Consider the following 13,909-nt stretch of genomic DNA (forward strand, 5'->3'; position numbering starts at 1 on the left):
GCTAAAACAGCTAAATAAAGAAATGCTTGAAAATTATAGGTATAACTTTCTAATACCTACTGCATAACTGTACAGTGTTTTCTAAACCATAGTCAACTCTACTACATACTTTGTAGTCCTGCTGTGTACCACTGAGAATAATGATGATAATACATAAGTGGGTAATACTGCAAAGGAGAACTGTAGCAACATTTAAAATATTAACTACACAATAAATTAATTAATAAATAAATATATATATAAATATATATATATATATATTCTTTTGGGATGAGTGGTATGATCAGACACTGATGAAATATGATGTTAAAGTTGGATGTTGTCCCTGATTTGTGACTTACTTATTTCCCAATTCTTCTTTTCATTCTGGGGTCAATTTTCTACATGTGGCCTTGTCCGTTATTTTTTTGTTTATAAATTTATTGTTTTTGTGAACTTTGTTTTTTAGATCAAAGTAACCAGTGTGTAAAAGACACCATTGCCATAAAAAAGCAACCAAACTGAACTGCTTTTGGCATAACATTTTATTGAGTGTGGACATTTAATATCATAGTTAAAACGTTGATTGTGTAACCAGTCCCAAAACATGAGGTAATTGTAAATTGTTTTTGGATCATAATCATGAATATGATGTATACTTATTTTTGTAGAAGCTTTAAACTGTGTATTTTTATAATTTTTCTTTCTTGGATGTTTTCTTTTTTTTACAGCTGAACCTTTTTAAATATAACATTTCTTCTCTGATGTATGCAGATTTGCAGCTGTTAGCATTTCCCGTGTAAAGTCAAGTTTAAAATTCTGTGAATGAAGGGCTATGCAATTTCCTGTTTGGACACTATTGTAACTTTGACCTAACAAATCTGCTGTTGGCCTCATGAATGGCTTATGCCTGAAATATATATATATATCACACACATACAAATCATATTACAGTTTCCCCATTCCAGTACTCGGTCACTTTCCCACAAGTTTCACCCAGTTTTAACCAATCAGTTTACTTTTCCGGTAGGCTAGAGCAGCAGTTGCCAACCGGTGGTGTGCAAGAAAATTTTGGTGGTCCGCGGCTCTGGCCGGTGCCCCCCCTGAGCAGGGTCAGGAAAAGGACCCAGCATGGACCACGTCCCCTGTACAGATCCCAGGCTCAGGGAAGTGGGCGGGAGCACCAGATCTCTGAGCCTGCAATGGGAGAGTGGGCTGGGTTATGTCATGATGACGTCACTACAGGGGAGGTTTCTCCCCTTTGATTGACACCTGGCTTCCCATGCATGCGTGGTCAGGAGCCAGTAATTTTAGTGGTCCGCTGGACTGCAAAAGTCGGTGACCACTTGGCTAGAGTTCATTACAGCTTATCAGCCCATTGCTCTAAAAACATATTGCTTCCTAAGTACTGTGCCCTGTGCTACTGCAACCTGCAATTTTTGTGTCTCTTGTGTCTTCTGTTAATATTAGTGCCTCCTGTGACCCTGGTGTTTTCTGTGACCCAGTGTATTCCAGCATCTGTTTGTGGTCCTGTTACATTTGTCCATGTTCCGCTTGCTGCTTCTCCAGTTATCAGCTTCTTTTTGATTCTGCCTGCACCTGTTTAACCCCCCCACCCACCCAACACTGCCCTTGGCTTGTCCCTTACTTCAACATTTGGTACCACCCTCTATATGACTGACTGCTCCAATGTGCCTGAGAGCCTCAACCTGGAAGCCATCCACATTAAAGTATATTAATGGGAACTGTGGTAAAAACTGGCAGCACCTTAGACTCGCATAGACTTCACATGGACTTTTCTTGAGCCACTGTACTTTGGACACACTTGCCTGGTCAAGCTCACTTCCAGTGGATTCTGACCGTGGCAACACATAAGCACAAACTTTTTTTTACATTACACAGTAATAAAAATAAGGGAATTTTGCTTGCAACATAACTGAATAAATGAAGTAAAGAGCTTAACTTTTTTTTTTACTAATTTAACTAACCACTCGCTATACAAACAAAACAAACTAATGTTTTGATTTATTAACTATTATCTATTTTGTGTATGTATGGATAAAGATGCAAGTTCTAGCTTTAGAAATACACATACATATATTTTACAAAATGCCAAAAAAAACAGTTTTGATATCTTTTAGTGCAGCATTTTCTATAAATTGTATCCACATCCCTGTGTTCCACTTGCTGTTATTGTTTGGAAGTCATGAGCTGATTTACTAAAAGAGTTTAGGCTGTTTACTGAGAGATCCCACTCTGCAAGGGATAATCAACCTAGCTTAGTACATTCGATGAAAATTCACTTTGCAAGCAAATACCTAATCACATGCAAGTAAACGTAAAATAAAACAAAACAAAAAAATAAAAAATAAAAAACATTGTTTTTGTTGGCTCATGATTAGATGATTGAAGTCAGCAAAGATTTACCCTATTTACTAAGCTATTTGAATTATACTTGTCAGAATAAACAGCCTAACCTCCCTCAAATCCTTCCCACATTGTGTAGATCTACCAAAATACAATCTGAGTGAAAAAATAACTATGGAGCAGACCAGGTACTGTTTAGAAATTTTTTTAAAATGACTGTATATAATAGTTGAGTATAGTATCTGCAGTTGAGCAAGATCTACAGTATGCAACTATGATCTGTAATTACTAAGCAAACATTCTGTAGCAGGCAGGCGGTTGTCAAGATCTACTCATACAGCTCAGAAAACATTCTTTAGTCACTTTCTGTACATAGAGTTTGCACATTCTTTCACAAGCAAATAAGAGTTTTACAGCTCAGACTCCAAACTTAAATAGAATATATACTAACTGGATTCAGATATTGATTGGCAAAAGCAGGTATGAAGTTCAAGATAACTTTGTTAGCACATAAAAGTGCAGATTTTCTGCTGGTTGTATCTGCTATTCCCTTTTTTTTTCTATTTTCCCCACCACATGGTGTATACTGGTGTTAGCTAGCAGAATGGTTTAAGGGTTAATCTGAGATACTGCATTTGTGATCACAAGTAATATACTTATTCATGGATTCTGCAAGGACTAACCAGAGAAATGCTATAAGGTTTAGTAATAGATTCTGTGCAAGTGCTCATTAGTAGCATGCTATAAGGCAGCAGTGTCCAACTCTGGCCCCCAATGTCCTTTTTTTTGGCCCCCAAAGGAATTCTAAATATGAACTGCAGCTGGCCCGCCGCTGCATTGAAATAGCTCTACTACAATTCCCGGCATCACTTGCGTCTATAGACCAGCGGGCTCTCTGCCTATGCGTGGCCCTGCATTGGACTGTTTTATAGACACAAGTAATTCCGGGAATTTTAGTAGCGGCGCTATTTCAATGAAGAGGGAGTTCCAGCTCCGGATTGGCCGCGTCTGGCATTTCCAGCACTCCCCCTCAGCTGTACTTTACCTTGCTACTCCAAGGCATGGACTTGAATGGTTTCATAGAATAAAGCTGTTTATATTATTGATAGCCTGTGCAAGAAGGTTACCAATGAAATTTAACTCGGAAGGCTACAAATAGAGAAAAAGCCATAGGATTTTTTCCTAAACAAAATTATAAAAACATTCCTTTGCCTCTTTCTTTATTATAAACTTGTTCCAGATTGAATGTGAAGCAAAACCTCTTTGTTTCCATATGAAAAGGTTTTATATCTAATGAGAAGGTAAAATTTCCTGAATTTTTTCAATAAATTTCAAGGTTGGCCTGCCACTTTCTCTACGTTTTTTTGCCACCTGTGCATTTGAGTTTGACACCCCTGCTATAAGGATTTTTCATGGATTCAGTGTTAGTGCCGACTAGTGATATTTTATAAGGGGTGTTTAAACATGCTGTGTTTACATAACAGAGATAATCAGATGTACACAAAAGGAAATATATATATTTTAAAGGAGCTAATAAATTTCTTAGTTAAAACCAAGCACAGGCAAGCACAAATTATTCCTGGAAGAGGCCTTGTGATTACAATTTAAATGTGTGATTGCCTTATATGTTGTTACAGTTAAATGTTTTTCATCTTAAAAGTGAGAGAAATAGTCTTAAAAAAATAAACTCAATGTGTTGATACATTGTTAAATGCTAATATGTAAAATTTCACTGTACATGCATTCATCCAGAATTTAAACCCCTGGCTCCATTTCTCACACTGACACAAAAAAAACCTAAAAAGAGAAATAAAGAGTTACTGTTAGCTAGCTATGAAAATAAAGACATCCAAAAGAGAGAGGGTTGCCTGTAGTAAGCTTAGTTTTACTGCTTCTCCTACAATGTACCTTTTGTTGGCTGTTTGTTTTTAGCATCAAATATTATGCTGTCTTTGGCACAGGCTGAGGTTACAAAATATTAAAAACAATGATCCTCACCTGTGGCTCCAGGATCTTGCTGTGGTCATACAACTTGTTCCTGACCCTTAATTTGGAAAAGTAATTATTGGCAGGGTATTGTGATATGTGGGTTTATTAAAAAATTAGTGCACACTACAATTGAAAGCTGTAGCAACCAAAAAATGTTTGTGCGTGCTTTTAATTTGCTTTTATGGGTAAATGAAACTCCCTACTTTCCGCAACAGACAGTTAAGCGGAATCTGATCTGAATGGAGTTTTGATTTGTTTTGGTGGTGGGGGGATTAGAGTATCTACATTTCTACAGGTAAGCAGAATTGTAGGTTTAACATAAATCTTTGTAAAAAACAAAGTTTATTAGGAGCAAAACGGGGGTTGCCAATGCTGATCACATTCTAAAATTATCTGAAGCAACCTCTCTCAAATTTTTTTACCCCCAGAGAAACCCATATATTACATTTCAAATTTCAGGGAAACATCTGCTAAAATTATTTAATTTTATTATTGGCCAGTGGGAAGAATGCCCCCCTGCAGGCAACAAAAAAGATTATTGATATAATTCCTTTGGCTTTGCCAAGTGGCATTGGACCCAGAACTAAAGATGCAAGATCTTGGAGGGTAGGGGGACATAAACATAAGTATAGTGCAAATTAAGCAAATATATATCTTAGTTTCAAATAGAACGTGAAAGGGTTGTTTTTTTCTTACTCCTCTCCAGTAGGAGTTTTCTGTTTGGTTTCCATTGTGGTTACAAAGTCAGCATGAGAACCTCTCTCAGGTTTTGATATTTGTTCTTGAAAGTGGAAATTTCCCCTCGCTTGTCCTGTATACAAGACATGAGAGGAAATATTCCTATCTGAGACACTGCAATACAAAACAGAAATTCTGAGCAAGGGAAACAAATAAAATATATTACAAATGGAATAAAATAAGCAGTGGATTTCTAAAGAGATAGTTTTGGGGATTGGTTGTTTCCAATCTTTTGCCTATTTTACAAAATTATGTTGAATTTTTAAGACTAGCAAGTGCTATGTTTGTAAAAACTGCTAGGAAGCACACACACCACCCGAAAACTTGCAGTATTACAACCAAGAATAACAATAACCATAACAAAATGTTAAATAAGCACAGTAACCACAAAATCAATGGGAATTCTAATATATCAAAGGTCTAATAAAACCCTGTAAAAGTAGTTTTAGCCATTTTCAAATATTCAAATATATTTTGTATTTAAACTAGAGGTAAACTCTGATTTCAAATCTAATTTTTATTTATTTTTTTAATTAAAAGAAAATTTCTTAACCCTGCACTGAGGATCATTGGTAAAATACATTGTAATTAATCAGTTATAAACCACACAATAATAATAATCTACTCATATCAGTTTTTTAAACAATGTCACAGAATTCTGACCCATGGTAGGACCAGTAAAACATTGTTATGCTCTGTTTGATTGTGAAGTCCTAGAGGGGGCTGCAAGGACTGTGTTAGAGAAGCCCCAATTATGAAAATGTGGCTCAAGGATGGGCTCTTTATGGTAAGGTTGCTTTAAGAATTTATACCATTTAAACAGAGAAAACTGCTGCAGGTATGAAGTTCAGGTGCCTTGAGGAGCTTCCACATAGCTGCAACAGCAACAGCCACTTTTTGCAGATTTCCATTGGCTAGTAAGACTGCCTGGGCAAGAGCAAGGCAGTCTTTCTGATTATTCTAAACAATTCTGAAATTGCAGCCTAGTAAAAAAAAACTACTTATAAAAAGAGATAATCTATTTCCAAGGCCTCCTTTTCTCTTGCTGCAAATAAAGGGTAAATTTGGACTTCTCCCGTTGTTGCTAATAAAGTTAGTTAGTTGTTCTTTTAGTTTGAATGTTTATCATGTAAAATTGGAGCATTTATTTCCAGCCACCCATGAAATTTTCTTCCAATATTGCTAATAAAGTTCAGATTTCACAGTTCTCACAGTCAATAGTTTGACTGTTAAAAGAAAAAAAAAACAGTTAAAAGACTCTGGTACAGCCTTAAAAGCTTTGTGTTGAGGGACCTCAGTTTAGAAGCTACCTGTATAGTCATTTTTTTGTGCTTACTGGTAAAGATAAATATATTGCATTGAAGGCACATATTATTCATTACAATATTCAGATCTCCCCTGATCCAGGGGAAACACCCAGTAAATGTGCCCAGCAAATTCTACCACATTCTTCTCATCTTCCATCCACTTCTCAAATGTTTAAAAAATCTATTGTTGCTAATAATCCTGAAACTGATACTGCTGCTGCTTCTGTTGCTGCTGCTGTTGCCCATGGGGGTCCATTTTCATTAAGACAGGAATTACATGCCATAAATTTGCAGAAAAAGCTATCTTTGTCATCTTCCTCCTTCTGAATCTTCATCTTGTAATTGTCAGTTATTCATTGTAGAATATTTGACCATGAAAAAGATTTACAGATTTAGCAGCAGCAGTAGCTCAAGTACCAGCAGCAGCACCAGGGCAAGTAGGGGCAACTTTATGGGTAAGAATGAATTAGGAAACATATTGGACACACAGAAATAGGTACCTAGGCACAAATCTTTTTTATATAACATAACTGTGACAATATCAAATTAACCAAATGAGTTAACAATGAGATGCAATAATTGTAGCATATAAACAACAAATGGGTTAGGCATATCTTAGGTAATAAAGTACAAGTTACCAAGAAAAAGGGTAAGGGGTAATAAGGAAAACCTATTGGACACACAGAAATTGGTACCTGGGCACAATGGCCATAAACGAGAGCACACTATTGTTAACATTCAAGTCTAGCAAAGAGAATACTGCAGCCGTATCAACCAACAGGAAACAAAGCTTCAAAACTGTTGTCATGTACTGCTTTTCATGGGCATGCACAGAAGGAGTACCCTAAGGCATCCTGGGATAGCTGACAAATGTAACCAAGGAGGCTCCAGGTTTCCCAGTCAGGCTTTACTGCCATGGCACACCAATGCACATTGATCCACCCATACACAGCTCATTTTAGAATCCCAGCATTTGTCTATGTCCCTGGCTAGCCAATCAAGATTAGAAAGAGAATGGGCAAAGATCTTACCGATAGCAATAGAATGAGTGATGAAGTTGCAACATTGCCTTAGTGCAAATATATTCTGCATTATCATGAAAACCCACTTCCAATTCCACTTTAATCTTGCCGCTATCTGGAATCCATGTTATGTAAGTAAAGTCTACAACAACCATGCAGTGTTTTGATGACGTACAAAATCCACAATGTTCAAAAAAGATGTTAAAACATTACTCCAAATACCATTTTTAAAATCGTTTTGTTTGGCCATTACGTGACCACTATTTTCTTCTTCTACTTTGTAGGGCTGGCAGTGGTGAAAATTGTCAGCAATTTGCAGTTTCTAAAAATGTAATTAGAGGGAAAATCTGCAACACTGCCCAACAACGATTTTGCTACTGGGAATAACACATGTGATTTACAAATGTGATTCCAAATCTGAACTCACAGTTTGCCTACCATGTACAGATTTTAAGTAATAGGTGTGCTATAGCTGTTGAAATGGTCGGTATGTGGGTAAAGTATTTTTACATAGGAACATTATATTAGTTGCAGCTACAACCATGCCTGCTGCCGCCTCAGCTGAATCACGTCCCCCGGCGGTATGCATGTTCCAGCAGCGGCTGGGAATGTCTGGGCAAGTCACTGAGCTGACATCAGAAATAGGTATATAAGGCGAGATGGACCAAGGAGTTGTCTCTAGTGCGAAACCATTCTGTTTGGATAGTACAGCTAGGCCATAGGGAGTCTGTTTTGAGCTAAAGGTGACTAGGCGCAGCTGTGTTAATTACCCAGGCAATTTTTGCTGCACTTGTGGCAAATATACCCCCTGTGATCAAGAAGTCAACCAAGAGGGTGGGATTTGCTTACAAGTATTACTTTGGATGTGAAATTGGAGATCAGGATGAAAGCTGGGCACCTCATATCTGCTGTCAGGTGTGTTACATTGGCCTAACACAATGCTTGAATGGGAAAAGGAATAAAATGCCCTTTGCTTTGCCTATGGTTTGGCATGAGCCAAAAGACTATCACTCAGACTACTACTTCTGTATGAGTAAAATTGCTGGGTTTTCGAAGAAGTCTAAGTCAAAATTCATCTATCCTGGTTGTGAATTCGCTCTGAAGCCAGTGCCTCATGATGCCCAGAATCCAGTGCCAGTCTCTCCAACATTGGTTGTTTCTGACAGTAACATGTTGGATGAGGAACAGGAGGATGATGTTGATGTAAATGAATGTTATGAACCTCAATTTGAAGAGGGTAAGCCACATTTTCTAGGCCAATCAGATTTAGATGACCTAGTAAGGGACCTGTCTTTGTCATAAAGAGATATATGAACTGTTAGTTTCTAGATTAAAGAAGTGGAATTTGCTACAAAAAAGGAACAACAACTTCACACTTTGGTGAAAGTTTGCAGGTTTTTACAAGCTGTAAAACGACATTTGCTTCTGTACTGACGTAAAAAGTCTGATGATGGAGTTAGGTTGCAAACACATACCGGAGCAGTGAAGATTGTTCACACACTCGAGCAAAGCAAGTTTGAAAGCTCTATTGCTGCATAAAGGTAACGAAAAACCATCTGTTCCTCTTGCTCATGCCGAGGGAATGAAAGAGACATAAGAATCCATGGAGGTCATTTTGAAATTGAATAACTATTCAGGACACAAGTGGAACGTTTGTGGTGACCTGAAGGTAGTGGCACTCCTTCTTGGCCTGCAATTAGGATATATAAAATATATGTGCTTTCTGTGCCTGTGGAACAGTCATGATGACAGCAACCATTACAAAGTGAAAGAATGGCCACCCAGACCTGAACACACTGTTGGCCAATTCAACATGAAGCATAAATCACTCATTGATCCACAGAAAGCTTACCTTCCAACACTTCATATTAAACTTGGATTAATAAATACCTTTGTCATTGCAATGGATCGTGATGGTATGGGTTTTCAGTATCTAAAGGACAAGTTTGGAAAAGTTATAACTGATGCTAAACTTAAAGCAGGCATTTTTGTTGGTCCCCAAATCTGCAATTTGATGCCACATTCAAAGACAAAGGTATGTAAGTGACAAACAATGGGAGAGGTGCTACCAGGACATTTCTGGTATGGAAACAAGATATCAAGGCTGGTGCAACCCCAACATGATCGGCGACTACTGCTGGTTCCTGCAACGGGAGACAGCAGAGAGCCACAAACGCAAAAGCAAGTGTCTGAAACACTCCTGAAGTGTACATGTGTGTTGAACAAGGACTGAATTATGTGTAATTGTATATGTTGTTGCAACATAAAACTATGTTTTTGAAATGTCATGGAGACAATGAGGCAAAAGTTAGTTATGTATAGAGAATACATAGTAACTGAGGAATGAGAGAATGTTGCTAATCCCGTCTATGTGCATAATAACTTAAGATCATGATCTCCTAAGCAGAATCGGACTTCAGATTTGGATTCAGCTCACATAATTTAGTATAGGTCACATGGATTAGACCAAGTAGCAGACAATAATCTTTTTTTGTGATGCAGTGATTATAAAAGCTGTAAAGACAAACATCAGCCCTCTAGCTGTGCAACATCATAAAGTACTCAATCTAAACATTTTATTTTTGGAGCATAATGAGCCCTTAATTAAATAAATCTGCAAGTTATGAGAATTATGTTATGCATAAAGATTTCCCCATTTTGAGGAGAATTAAACAGTGAATGGCAATTGTTTGATTCCTGAATTATGTATGTGATGCTTTGTACTTCAGAATTCTACAGCAGTTCAAGTTCTGCATGAAATATTCAGGTAAAATTACAACAACAGCAATCATCCTAACAGAATTTGAACACTAAGGTTCTATACAAGGAAAATCTGAAGTAATGTCCTCCGACTGCAAAACTGAAATCTGTTAATTTATTATATATTATATTAAAGTTTCCCAGTCCTTAGACATGGTAGCTGCATCAGATAGTAAAAATTCCCATTTATCTTACTACAAACAGGTCCTTACTGTGAAAAAAATGCAATCTCCTAAAATATTATCAGCTTTCTTTGCTATCTTCTGTACAAATGTTATCATATTATGTACAAATCCTTTTGCCCCATTGTCACACTTGGAGAGACAGGACCACCTAGGGGCACTACGGCTTGCATTTTAATGCCTTTGCTTTTAATCATGGGAACAATAGGGAAACTCCTGAAAAATAAAAACTAATGCAGATTCCATAACTGGTATGCTACAATATATTACATGTTTGGGGGTTCAAATATACCATAAGATTACAATACTATATTGTACTGGCAATCTTGTGCAACTTGACGTCACAACACTTTAAACAACAAGCAGAGTAAGAGAGAATAGAGATAATATAGTTGTGCAGACACTCAAATAATTGATCCTCTGACTTTTGTGTGAACATAATTATCAATAAATGATTAAAGGGGTTACAATTTGTAAACCCCAAAAATAGTTTGTGGTTTGCTGACATTTACAAATACATAAACTGTCTGCAACACATTAAATAGGAAAAAGATAGCTGGCAATAAATCATTGAATGATCTTGTAGTCTGATACACATTGCAGCAGCTGTAATTGTACAAAAATAGATTCTGGATTTGAGTTGAAAAACAAAATACAATGACTTTAAAAGTAAATGTCTCCTATCCTATTGTGTGTTACTTCCCCAACCTCCTAGATTGCTCTTTGGGGCAGGGTCCTCTCCTCCTGTGTCACTGTATCTAATATATTTAATTTACAGCTCTGCATAATGTTGTCGCTATATAAATAATCCTGTTTATTATTATTCATAATAATATTAATAATTATTATGTGTGATTACTAAAAAAAGGGAAAACATTTGCTTGGCAAGCCTTTAATGTAGATATCTTTTCACTGTATTGCATGAATAGAATTTTTACAGTTATTCTATATCTTTGTACTGTATATTAAAAAAAAAACACATACAAAAACATTACAGCTGACAGAGACCACTCTTGTGAAGAGCTCTACTAGACAGCATGGCATGTTCTTGCTATGTGACACAACCCTGTGCCTCTTTCTTTCCTTTTCTTTTCCTGCAATAGCCTGGAAATGATGACTGCAACTAGCTCCTACAGTTTCATATGATGCTTTGGCATATTACCCCCGCTGATTAACTTCACATAAGGGTCAAATAACCTGACTTAAAAAACATCCAGAGCAAAACAGAGCCACTGACATCTTAAAACATGCACATGGACTCATGTACGCTTCTAACGACTGTTAGAACATTCCTGGACAATGAGGATACTTTTTTAAAAAAAAAAAGTCCTTGTTTATGTGGCAGGAAACATTTTTTATTTCTTCCTATTACTTAATTCCTAGGCTTCTAAAATCTGTGCAGGGACAGCTGCTGGGGGTCAGTTCAATGCAAGAATTCTGAATTCTGTAGTCCAGCAGTTAATTTAGATCATCACATTTTGTTCATATAAAAATTGCACCTTTTTGGCTGACGTTAACAATAATTTTCTATTGACAGTCTATTAAGAGGGACAGAAAAAAGCTTCAATTCAGGTGAAGATAAAATACCGGCTGCTGAGAAATAAAGTGTTTTAATTATTTAAAGAATTCATATGGAAAAACTATTTCATAATGGTTTGGCATTTATTTTTGTTAATAAAATGTTGTTGTGAATAATATCACAGGAAACTCTTGGCTTTGGGAATTGAATTTTATATCTAGATTGCACATGGTGATATGCTCCCAGAACATAGCCCTGCTCCCCCTCATTTGATTGTCAAATGGTACAGCCTTAGTGGGCAGGACATTAAGAATGATGGGGCTTAATATTGACTATTGAGGCAATCCCCATGCACAGCTTGAGCTTAGACTCTAGGCCTTTAAAGCATGATTGGGTAATTTCTATTTTATGATTTCTGACATATCTTAGGTCAGATGAGGGTTGTTTGCAGTGATAAGAAGTGATATAAAATAAATTTTATACTGGATTGGCCAGTTCTTGCTAAAGTCAGTTTCCAAGCACCTTTAATAAATTTATTTAACCAAATTTTTGTTCATATAGCCGTGTGAGCAACCACAATAGTAGTCCATACCATCATTTTTCTCATACTGGTAGGTGTTTATTTTTAATGTACTATTTGTAATTGAGAAGGATGATAAGGATCACATATACTTGTGTCTCTCTGGATTTGCCTTGACTTTTTTTTTAGTAATCCCAGATAAGAATATTTCCTGTTTTCACATATGCCCTCATTTAACCCACAATATCTTAAAAATAAAAAGACTTGAAAATATCATTATCACAACTCTCGCTAATGGTCTCTGTCTGGTGGAAATTCCCAATATATAGCTAGTGGAAATTTCCATTACATATTTTTATTAAGGATTTTAGATAAGGCTTCAGTTTCGTATTATCTGTCTCTTACATCACAGTCAAATAAGGACATATGTAATGGTCGTTATTCTTTTATATCAAAGTACGGATATGTTTGCTTTCTCAGACCTTATAATCTATTTTCGAAATATTAAAACAAAAAACCTTGTAAAACCTGAGAATTCTAAAAAATTCCACAAACCACTTCTGAACGTTTTCTGGTTTAATCTCCATTTCTACAAGAGGAGCCAGCAACACCATGCCAGGCTGTTAACATTATCTTGCCAGACCAAGATGTAGAGTACACAGTAACAAGATACTTGTGTTGCATACAAATCAATTCACAATAAAATACAAATATGAATATATGCATAATACACACTTTAGCACAACAACACTGCGTGAAATAAATTGTATTTTATAAAACTTACATGTCAGTTGAAGAAATGTCATTTGTCGCTCTCGCAAAGCTTTAGCGCAACTTCAAGATTTATTAACTGAGGCACTGCCAACAATTTAGCATCTTTGTATAGTTCATTTTTCCATATAAAATTTCTTCTTTACGGATTCTTTGTTTACCTGGAGTAGTGCCATAATTCCAAAAAACTATAATTCTTAACTAAGTTCTTACACATTATTTTCCCAAACTTTTTGTGTGTGTGTCGCCGAAGATCCTCAAACAGCAAACAGAAAATCTAGAGCTGTGGAAGCTGAAGAAAGAGGAGAGAGAAACGTCTGTTTCCAAAGGAAATGTCTGCAGGGAGGTTCAGTAAATGTGCCTGATATAAGATGCCTTTCAGAAAGTTTCAGTGTATAGCAGAAAGGCTGCCAGAGTTCCCAGCATGCAACCTGTGCAACATTTGGCTTCAATTAAGGAAAGAAAATTTAGCTCACATCAATAACACTGGCCTCGGTTGGAGATTTTCTTTTCCTCTGGATTCAGTATTGTGTATGTGTGTTTACAAATATATTTAAATTTTAACTTCGATTTAAATACAAAAGTATTACTTTTTATTTATTACAAAAGTAATATTTTACTAGTTTAAAGTTTTTAATTTTTTTTTTATATAAATGCTGAGGTGCCATTTATTCAGAATGGCCACCAAGTACACTATACATTAGAATTACATTAGTGAACATTTCCCCTATTATGGTATATTTTAGTGTGGTAGC

At 36.3% G+C, this 13,909-nt stretch overlaps 1 protein-coding gene across 2 annotated transcripts in view; it reads right to left on the bottom strand.

Annotated features, from left to right (window-relative positions):
• Positions 1-13,522, bottom strand: part of DDR2 (discoidin domain receptor tyrosine kinase 2) — a 47,900-nt gene extending 34,378 nt beyond the window's left edge. The window contains exon 1 of one of the 2 annotated variants that reach the window (XM_072420145.1): positions 13,168-13,522. In XM_072420145.1, coding sequence (XP_072276246.1) covers positions 13,168-13,189 — 22 coding nt within the window. In that variant the 5' untranslated portion in view covers positions 13,190-13,522. The remainder of the gene's footprint in view (positions 1-13,167) is intronic. The other variant, XM_072420143.1, reaches the window with a different exon arrangement.
• Between the last annotated feature and the right edge of the window lie 387 nt (positions 13,523-13,909).

The sequence above is a fragment of the Pyxicephalus adspersus genome, chromosome 8 (genome assembly GCF_032062135.1).
Source record: "Pyxicephalus adspersus chromosome 8, UCB_Pads_2.0, whole genome shotgun sequence".
In the NCBI taxonomy this organism is placed as follows: domain Eukaryota; kingdom Metazoa; phylum Chordata; class Amphibia; order Anura; family Pyxicephalidae; genus Pyxicephalus; species Pyxicephalus adspersus.